Source organism: Sebastes umbrosus, chromosome 9 (assembly GCF_015220745.1).
Source record: "Sebastes umbrosus isolate fSebUmb1 chromosome 9, fSebUmb1.pri, whole genome shotgun sequence".
Taxonomy (NCBI): Eukaryota; Metazoa; Chordata; class Actinopteri; order Perciformes; family Sebastidae; genus Sebastes; species Sebastes umbrosus.
This window is the reverse complement of record NC_051277.1, coordinates 26,930,301-26,940,949: the sequence shown is the minus strand read 5'-3', so window position 1 is coordinate 26,940,949 and position 10,649 is coordinate 26,930,301. Positions and strand designations below refer to the sequence as shown.

Here is a 10,649-nt window from a genome sequence, read left to right as displayed (position 1 = left end):
CTTTTCAATTATTTCATAAATAAATAGACCTTGTGTATCCTGAAAATATATTCTATACTTAAATTAACCAGGCACTTATTCAGGCCAGCCAATTTCAATCAACTGGAAAATGGAAATGGAAAACATCTGTCAGTCCAATAACTCCCAATGCAAACAAAGCCAGTACTAAAGTTCCACTGATTTAAACCTGCAGTACGCAGAATATGTGTGGCATCATTGGGCAAACATTCCATGATAACATTTCAGCATATTGTAATTAAAGTGTTCTGAGAGAAAACTGGACTTCTGCACCTCCTCATGGAGGAGCCAGAGACGGGAGACTTCGGCCAATCACAGGTCATTTCAGAGAGAGAGCGTTCCTATTGGCTGTTCATTCAACGGAAGCAGCTGTCAATCACTTGCGAACTCCGATCAAACGTCTAACTAGGCAGCGCTGATCAAATATGAATCAATATTCTGTTACTGTAATGCCTATTTCTCGCCTCAAATGTTTTCAGAAACAAATTGTAGTGTACTTTTTAACTGTTGAATGAGAAAGCTCCGTCTGGTGGGCGGTGCTTGGTATTTCCTCGACTGATCTCAACATGGCTGCTGGATGCCAGCAAGATGTTTCTGAAAACATTTGAGGCGAGAAATAGGCATTACAGTTGCTGTTTCTGAATTACAGTAACAGAATATTGATTCATATTTGATCAGCACTGTCTAGTTTGACCGTTTGATCGGAGTTTGCGAGTGATTGACAGCTGCTCAGAGACGGCAAGGCTCCAGCTCGGGTCTGATTGGTTGTTTTCCTCCGGTCTGTGAAATCTTGCAGATGCCATTAGGAGCACCGGAGGACACAAAGGCACATGATTTTTTCCAGATTACCCGTTTCATGCACTACTGTCAGGATACAGTGACCGTTTTATAAAAATAACTTTTTTTTAATCATATTTGCTCCAATTCTACCCACTGCTGCTTTAATAATGGGGATCACAGCACCATCACAGACTGGAGTTTCATATACTTTATACCATCGTCTTAAATTTTGGGTTATTTATACCACATTAAGTCTCCTAAAGATCCCATTCACAGGCAGTCAAGTAAAACCAAATGTCGCCTATTTACCTTAACTACTCGCCATCTCATTTTATACTTCAGTTGTTAAATGTCAGACCATTTTTGGTAAATATAGGACCGTGCATGCTAAAAAAATGTAATAGAAGCAGCATTCTTTCATTGCATCGATGATATTTACAAAACCTTTATTTCAAGGTGTTAAGAGAAGGCAGAAAACATCCTCAGATACTTTCTCTAAAGGTTAAAGTAAATCTATCTATTGTCCCACTGAAAAATGTCGTTTTCGCAAGCAGATTAAAAAGAAACATATCCAGGCCAGCTAACTCATTAAGCCTGGTGTGATACTGCTGACCTCGGCGTCTGTGCTGCAGGGTGAAGAGTTGCTGCTGGCAAGGGCACACACCTTATTTGTTTGAAAGGGTCTGAACCTAAAGTCCTGTTTTTTGTTCTGGTTTGCTGTCAGTGAACTAAGCTCTTACCATCAGCTTTGTTCGCATCTTTCTTTGGACACCCCTCCATAAAACTTCTAGCTCCCTGAAGGCCTCTTTTGTTCTGTTGTCGGTTGCTGGCTTAATCTCAGGTCATAGCCGTATTTTTTACTGGCATGAAATTTTAGAAGAAAGAGAAGAGCAGTTTTTTTCTCTATATTGTATTCAGCTCTGGCACTCAAAGCCCAACTTAAGTAGAATGAGAGTGGAAAGCGTCATCTCGCGGTTTGAAAAGGATAAGAGGGGGATTATTACACTGAGCCAGTACCGTACTTCTTCAAGTGTCTCCCTCAAAGTGCCCCTGAACAGACATTTGGCCACGGATGCTCATTTGAGGGCTTTAATTCGAGGGGAAAATGGACCATTTCAATTTGATTTACCACATAGTAGTGTTGTCGAAAGGTGGCCACATAATGGTGACAGGCACATCTACCTTCTTTTTGCTGTCACTGTTCTAGCTGTTAAGTGAAATTAGTAACAGTGAGGTTGAAAATGTTTTGATGGTCCCGGGAGGATCCATGCTGAGAGCAGATGTGGTTATTTGTGGTGCGGTGGAGTTAATAAATTATTTCAAGTCACATCAAATGGAACAATATGGGAAGCAGTGCTGCACAGTTTCAGTCTTTTAAATTGGAAGCGGTGCAGGACCACCTTCAGTCTGTATCATATCCGGACAGCCTGCTACATCTGGGGGTGCATTAAAGGACACCCACAATGAGGGATTTTGTATCATTACCCCTCCTGCTACTTTAAAGCAAATGAGTTACGGTGCATTCAGGCTCAGACTGTTCCCTTGCTTCCTCCCACATACTCATTATCATTGACAGCAGCTTTATCAATCTTACCAGTGACGTGCCTGTCTTTAATCTGTTGTGTAATTTCGACAAAACTGAACCTTAAAGGTGCACTCCACCATGTTTACACTTTTTAGAGTTTACTCATCATGAGTAGTACAAGTGCTAGTGCTGACGCTGGGAAAACCGGTGGGCCTACATGTCTTCTGTGGCCAGGGTCGGCTTAAGGCATAGGCAATATAGGCAGTCGCCTAGGGCGCCACCTTCTGGGGGGTGCTGGTTGCCCTCTAAAAATAAATAAATAAATATATGATTACGTTTTTTTAAAAATGGCGGTGGGCGCTCTTCCTCATTTTCTGCATTGAGGTAACACATGAACAAATAAAGAAAGAAAGAAAGAAAGAAAGAAATACACTTTTCACCCCTGTAACTTTCTTTCTCACACTTTTTCCCGCCACACTTATTAGTTAATAAACGTGTAAATTATAGTGAAACTGACTAAACACTTTTAAGCCAACAATACCAGGGACCATTTGTTTATTTATATTATAATAAATGCAGTTATTTATGGAAATAATAATCTTAATTTTTCATGTCATAGTGATGTCATTGGAGTTATCTCAGTTTTAGCTTGGAAACTACAAATTTATAACAGAGATCCTGTGATCTCCCAGCCAGACAAGGATGGTCTAATAAAATGTTTTAACCTGTTGCATTATAGCAAATGTAGGAACCAGTGTTTTTCAGAGATTGACCCAAAAGTCAGGCTGTTTTGCCCTTTGCTACTTCGATTTGTAATGCTTTTTAAAAGATACAATGTATCTTTTTTATTTATTTATTTTCTTTTTTATGAAAAGAAAAATAATTCATCACCAAATAATAAATCACTGCAGTGTGCCTTTAGAGTGGCCTTTAAAGTTGGAGTACTTTCTGTCAATATGATGATTATGTGTTCCAGGTATTTTCCCAAATGACGCTGATTAGAAAACAACTGCTTATATAATATGGCTCTTTCTTTTTTTATTATAAAATAGAATTTGATTAACAGCCCCCATAAAAATCAGAAGAAGTTGTTGGAAACCTCAACAGGACTCCCAAAATCTATTCTGGCAGCAGCTTCATGACAGTCAGATGAGGTTAAATACACTTTTTATTTATTCACAAGTAGAAATGTTTAACAGCAAACATTCAAAACACAAAAACTCTGCTTTTTGTTATACTATAGCAAGCTGTTGCGTTTTATGGGCCTTGATTTGATTTTGCCTGCGCTGTCTGGGGCCTGAATCATCACTTTGATCATCTGTTCATCTCTATAGTCTGACTGGTGATGTTGGGCACAATAAACCAGGCAGATGTATAAGAAAATACCAGAATGAGAATGAATTAAAACCCTCTGCTGCTGTCCTCCTGTCTGTGTAACTTACTGCTTTTTGTTGTTGGGTGTTGGAAGCTGAAGGGTGAGTGTTGTTTAAGCACAAAGTCATTGATTGTCACAGCAGAGAGGAGAAGCGCAGCTCCAGAGCGGCGGCGGCTATGTGTTGCATGCCTCAGCCGGGAATATGTCCTCGTACGCGGGCGGCAGCTCGCTGGGCAGCGGGTAAGAGAACGGGAAGCAGAGGTTGAGCTCCGGGTCCGTGGGCGAGTATCCGGGCAGCTCGATGGACGGGTGTCCTCCGCACTGCACTTCTGCACCTGTCTCGTCAAAAACATTAAAAACACCCAGATTGATGTAAGACACCGGCTGTAAATCCTGTGCCGAGCAGTCTCGCTCCTCCTCGCCGAAGATGATCGCTCCGTCTCGGTCCCTCTGAGACCTGCGGCTCCTGGAGGAACCGGAGTACCGCGCCGCTTTGTACCCCTTGATGACCAGCAGGTTGATGAGCCCCAGCAGGCACTCCAAGGTGCTGAGCACAGTGGAGACCACCAGACTCCGCTGGTAGTCCCGCAGCTGCTCGCAGGCAGCAGGGTTCACAGTAATGGACAAGCAGTAGTGGATGTATTTCCTCTCCACCAGAGACGCCGTGTCTCCGTCCACCACGGCGCCGGAGAAGGCGGTGAGGACTCCCAACAAGAAGACAACAACACCGAGGAGGAAGAGGTTCCTGCAGCCGGGTTTGTCCATACAGCACAGCAGCGCGGTGCCCAGCAGCACCTGACCGACTCCAACAAGTAGCCCCGAGTAGAAAGCTCCGGCCGCGGCGCCGAGGTGGAAGTGAGCTCTCACCGTAGATCCCAACGAGACGCATCGTAATCCAACCACAACTTCGCTGAGGGCGCACACGAAGAGGAGGGTGCTGGAGAAGACGGTGCACAGTCCTTTTCCACTCAACTTCATTATATTCCACCTCTGCCTCTGCTACCGCTCTCGATCCCTCTTCTCCTCCAGCCGTCTTCATCCTCCTGCGTCTCCTCTGGAAGTAGCGCTCTCACATCGGGACATCATCTGATCATCTGCCGGTGACTCTCCTCTCCTCCAGGGTTCAGAGCTGGAGATCCTCTGAGGCGACACTAACTGTGGCAGCGTCTCTCTCGCATCCTCCTTCATATATATATATATATAAATAACTAATGGCAAAAGAACAAGCTCCTTTTTTTGCATGCACTTATCGATAATCCATATACACAAGCAATGATCACTTTACCCTATAGATCACCTCACAGTGAGCCCATCAGCAGCCACTCTCCTGACCAAAAGTTTTTCCTTTTTTTTTCTTCTCCCTCCTCCTGGAGAGAGAGAGAGAGAGAGAGAGAGTCTCATCTGCAGTCGTCCAAGTCGTTGTGTGTGAGTGCTTGTGTGGTGTTTTTGTGTGGCAGAGAAGGAGGGAGGCTGCTTGAGATGCTCCAGGCTCAAATGTGGACCAGTAGTGATGTCATTGGGGTTATCTCAGTTTTAGCTTGGAAACTACAAATTTATACACATAAACATATAAATGAAGATATAAAGAAAGAAAGAAAGAAATGCACTTTTCACCCCTGTTACTCTCTTTCTCACACTTTTTCCTGCCCCGCCACACTTGGTTAATAAAAGTGTAAATTGTAGTGAAACTGACTAAACACTTTTAAGCCAACAATATTAGGGAGCAACTGTTTATTTATATTATAACAAATACAGTTATTTATGGAAATAAAAATCTTAATTTTAGATGTTATAGTGATGTCATTGGGGTTATCTCAGTTTTAGCTTGGAAACTACAAATTTATATCAGAGATCCTGTGATCTCCCAGCCAGACAAGGATGGTCTAATAAAACCTTTTAACCTGTTGCATTATAGGAAATGTAGGAATCCAGTGTTTTCGGAGATTGACCCAAAAGTCAGGATGTTTTGGCCTTTGCTACTTCGATTTTTAATGCTTTTTAAAAGATACAGTGTATCTTTTTTATTTATTTATTTTCTTTTTTATGAAAACAAAAATAATGAATCACAAAATTATAAATCACTGCAGTGTGCCTTTAGAGTGACCTTTAAAGTTGGAGTACTTTCTGTCAATATGATGATTATCTGTTCCAGGTAATTTCCCAAATGACGAGGATTAGAAAACAACTGCTTATATAGTAGACTATGGCTCTTTCTTTTTTATTAAAAAATATAATTTGATTAACAGCCCCCATAACAATCAGAAGAAGTTGTTTGAACCCTCAAAAATTAGGTTTTATCAACAGGACTCATAAAAAAGCTATTCTGGCAGCAGCTTCATGACATCAGATAAGGTTAAATACACTTTTTATTCACAAGTAAAAATGTTTAACAGCAAACATTCAAAACACAAAAACTCTGCTTTTGTTATACTAGCAAGCTGTTGTGTTTATGGGCCTTGATTTTGCCTGCGCTGTCTGGGGCCTGAATCATCAATGTTGACCAATGACCTGCTAGCCTTCAACACTTTCAATGTGTCTAAGTTGCCCCCTTAGTGACTTTATGGTGTTAAATGAAAAGAGGTGCGTAAAAGACTTTTGGGTTGGCGATGGAGAAAATAAACAGCAGCAGGAACAGAAATCATTGGCTTTCAGGAACATTAATTTCTTCACATCCCCTTTAAAGCCCCCTAGCCTTGTCGTAAAATCACTTTGGTATGGCTGTGAGTCAATGAATTTAATTAGTACTTGTGCTAAACTGTATCCCTCCAAAATAAAAAGGTGGATAAGCTGAGTTTTAGTTAATGCTGAAGGAATTGGAGCAAAGATGAATAAAAAAAAAGTTGTTTTTATAAAACGGGCACTATATCCTGACAGTATAGTGCATGAGACAGGTAATCTGAAAAAAAAAAAAATCATGTGCCTCTGTGTCCTCCAGTGCTCCTAATGGCATCTGCAAGATTTCACAGACCGGAGGAAAACAACCAATCATAGCCGAGCTGGAGCCTGCCGTCTCTGAGCAGCTGTCAATCACTCACGAACTCCAATCAAACGGTCAAACTAGGCGGTGCTTTTCAAATATGAATCAATATTCTGTTACTGTAATGCCTGTTTCTCGCATCAAATGTTTTCAGAAACATTTTGTAGTGTACTGTTTAGCTGTAAAATAATAATAATAAATGTTGAGATCAGTTGAGGAAATACCAGCGGAGCAAACTTTCTCATTTTACAGCTAAACAATGCACTACAAGATGTTTCTGACAACATTTGAGGTGAGAATTAAGCATTATAGTAACAGAATATTAATTCATATTCGATCAGCACTGCCTAGTTTGACCGTTTGATCGGAGTTTGTGAGTGATTGACAGCTGCCTCGGTTGAATGAACGGCCAATAGGAACACTCCTTCTCTGAAATGATCTGTGATTGGCCAAAGTCTCCCATCACGTGCTAGATTTTCTAAAACCTGAAAACAGAGCCATGAGGAGGTGCAGAAGTAGTCTAGTTTTACAATATGCTGAAAGGTTATTATGGAATTTTTGCCCAATGATGCCAAAAATATTCCCAGGTTTAATTATCATTTCCACAATGACTATTCAACTCATTCCATGCTACATACATACTGTGATATGTTTACATCATCCTTGCATAAGTCTCACAAGGGTTGTTGTCCATCAGGTGGATGTTTCTGTAAATCATAAACAAATGCATTAATAATAGAGCAGTGCTGCTCTGAGCGCTGTCCGTGGTGCTGAAACATCCAGCCCCGGCCAGATGGCAGCTGACTCCTCCAGCTCCATCTTTCCTCTTAGCCAACCTCCCAGAATATACACCCGGCCTCTGTGAACGTAGGAGAAACTAGACTTCTCACATTTTCTTTTAGCACAGATATAATGACCTGTTGTGTAGGTGGGGACATAGCGGCGGCCTGTTTGTTGTTTGATAAGTGTAACCTTGGTGTTTGTGAGGGCCGCAGACAATCAGAGAGACGAATAAAAAGAAGCAGACGTGTTACAGGGTAGATTAGGCCTACTGTTTAGAAATTCTCTTTAGTCACAAAACAAATGTAGAAGGACATACCGCGTGAGTCATCGGAAGTCGATGCTGTAGCTAATGCCTCATACAGCCCACAGACTAAAAGTAGGCAAGTAAATGTATGACTATGAAGTCCATTATGTTTATTTTGTCCCAAAGTTTGTTTTTAGGATTGACTTAATGCTGGATAGAGGAGCATGAGAATCAGATTGGGTGAGATAAAGTTAAAGCAAGACTGTAAGAGGCTGCACAGCAGTGCTTTGAGCTCAATGTTAACAACAGTATGCTAACATGGTCACAGTGACAATGCTAAGATGTTAATGTTTAGCAAGTATAACGTTTACCATGGTCACATGCACACTCATACAGTATCTCTTTAAGTTATTTTTTTTGGGGGCATTTTCCATTTTTATTGAGAGGACAGTGGATAGAGTCTTGAAAGGGGGGAGAGAGAGAGTGGATGCGGAAAGGGCCACAGGCCGGATTCGAACCCGGGCCGCCGCGGTCAGGACCAAGCCTTGATACATGGACGCCCGCTCTACCAACTGAGCTAACCCAGGCGCCCCACACTCATACAGTATCTCAATAAAACACTTAGGATAATATAATAATTTGTTGAAATGCTAGAAAAGGTGCATATTAATGGTAGCCTAATGGCCAAAAGTGGTAGGCCCACGTGTTGACCAAAAGTGCTACGTCACATGCTAAGTGAGTTTATAGCATGCAACATTTGCCAATAGGGAATGGGAATTGCGGCGCATTCTGGGGCGCCCCGCCATTTTTGGAGGGTAGCGTACAGAGCTACAGTAGACTTCTCTTCATTATCTGTCATCTGTCAATCGTTCATCATCAGAAATGTATAAAGTATGTGCGATAAACAAATACCCATATAAAAAGTAACTAACAGAGGCAAAGGGGCGATGATGATATTACAAAGTTGAAGTTAGTAAATGATAATGATCCTTACGAATTAGGAGGACCTTGACAGCTTGCTACCCATTAGGCTACGGTCACTTATGTGTTTTGGCGATAGTGAACACCTGTCAGCAGTTCAAAATATATACATTTTTGGAGGCCGATGTCCAATTTACAAACGGGTAGGTATATGACATTAAGATCTACAAGCCATGAAACCCATAACTTAAGCCTACCTTTGTTTCTGACTCTTTACCATATATATATACTACAATTTGGCTTTTGAGTCTTATTCACTGTGTAGTGTTTTGTGTTATCTTTTGACACTTGCAGTAAAACAGCCAGCGGATGGCACTAGTACCCTTTATCCTACAAAAATGGCCAACTTTCTGTCGGTGACGTGACATTCCCTGTAGGATCAGCAAAGCTTTAATATAAATGGTAACATGCTCACAATGACAATATTAACATGTTGATGTTTAGTAAGTAGCCTATAGCATTTACCATGAGCACACACGCATATTAATAAAACACGTAGTCTAGAATATAATAATATAATAAATTGTTAACATGCTAAAAAGTATATGGAAAAAGTATTTTGCTAAGTATTAATAGTAGCCTAACAACCAAAAGTGGTATGCAGACAAAAAGCGCTAGCCTACATCACATGTTAGTTTAGCTTGTTAGCATGCAACATTTGCTAATTAGCACTAAACACAAGGTTCAGCTGAGACTGTTTGGAAAGTCCTTGGTTTTGCAGACATTTGGTCATAAACCAAAGTATTGGAAATATCAGTATTTTGATAGATATCTAAACATTTCAGAAGCACAAATGTGAAACTCATGGTTGCACAAAGGCATTAAGACCATGAATATCTGTAATAAAAAAAAACACTTCCATCCTGTAGCTTTCTAGTTAGTAGATATTTCAGTCTGTGGTGGATCGACTGACAGACTGTTTTCAGCCCCGCTAGCAGTGTGGCAATGTCAAAGACGTGCGTCATAGAACCAGAGTTAGCTGAAAACATTAGAAAAATTATAAAATTACTTTCCAAATTTAAGAGGCAGTCAACCATCTGAGAAGAGTTCAAGGATATGTAAAATGATCCCATGGTGTGACATGCTGGCAAATTGTTGCAGGTTGTTGGATTTGATTTGTTTCCAATTCATTTAATCTGTGAAAACTTTCAGAGGACAAGCACGACTTTTTGACTTAATGAAGCAAATGTTTGACGGGTGCAGGTGAGGGAATTACACCAGGGAAAGCCCTCGCCCATCCATTCATCACAATGAACCACCTCATTGACTGTACCAGTACAGCTGCCAGTATGTGTGTGCGTGCGAGCGGGACTCTAATTAGGTCATTGCTACTTTGCATAGGTTTGCAGTTAAGAGAAAGTGCTGTGAATGATGTGTTGATGATGTGCTGAGTGGCTGATTGATCGGTGTCCTGCTTGCTGACGGTAGGTGTGGGTCGCTCCATCGGCAGCATCAAGGATGTCAACAATGAGACGGACTGGACCCGTGGCTTCACATCTTATGACACAGACACACCAAGCGAAAACCCCCAGCTCTCAGTCCAGCAGCCTTCTGTTACAGTATTGTATAATGTCCACACTTTGCAGATCAGCAGATTCAAACCAATTTTCACATTTGTTGTTCCATCATGTGGGCGTCGTGAAGCCTTCTGAGACTGTAACTGTGATTAAGAGCTATACAAATAAACTTGGACCAGGCCAGCTCGGAAAATGGCTTCAGTTAACTCGCAGTAGGAGCAATCACGGGCACGCTGCACGCATTTTAATCTTAGGGAAAACCACTGAATTCAACTGTCCGGCAAATTTGATGAAGCAGAAGTTGTTAACAGCGTATGTCTTTCATCAGGCCACAAGGAGAGCCTTACTCACCTCCATAACACAGACAATTTCCCTGTCATGGTCACAAACCTGGCAGATGCTGCTGCTGAAGACGAAAGCAATTCCCATCCAAATAGGTAAGATCACAC

The 10,649-nt window shown here is 41.5% G+C and overlaps 1 protein-coding gene across 1 annotated transcript; it reads right to left on the bottom strand.

Annotated features, from left to right (window-relative positions):
- Positions 1 to 3,473: 3,473 nt before the first annotated feature.
- Positions 3,474 to 5,035, bottom strand: LOC119493951 (transmembrane protein 271-like). Its single transcript, XM_037779472.1, has one exon. The coding sequence runs from the start codon at positions 4,674 to 4,676 to the stop codon at positions 3,873 to 3,875; it is 804 nt and encodes a 267-aa protein (XP_037635400.1). The 5' UTR covers positions 4,677 to 5,035; the 3' UTR covers positions 3,474 to 3,872.
- Between the last annotated feature and the right edge of the window lie 5,614 nt (positions 5,036 to 10,649).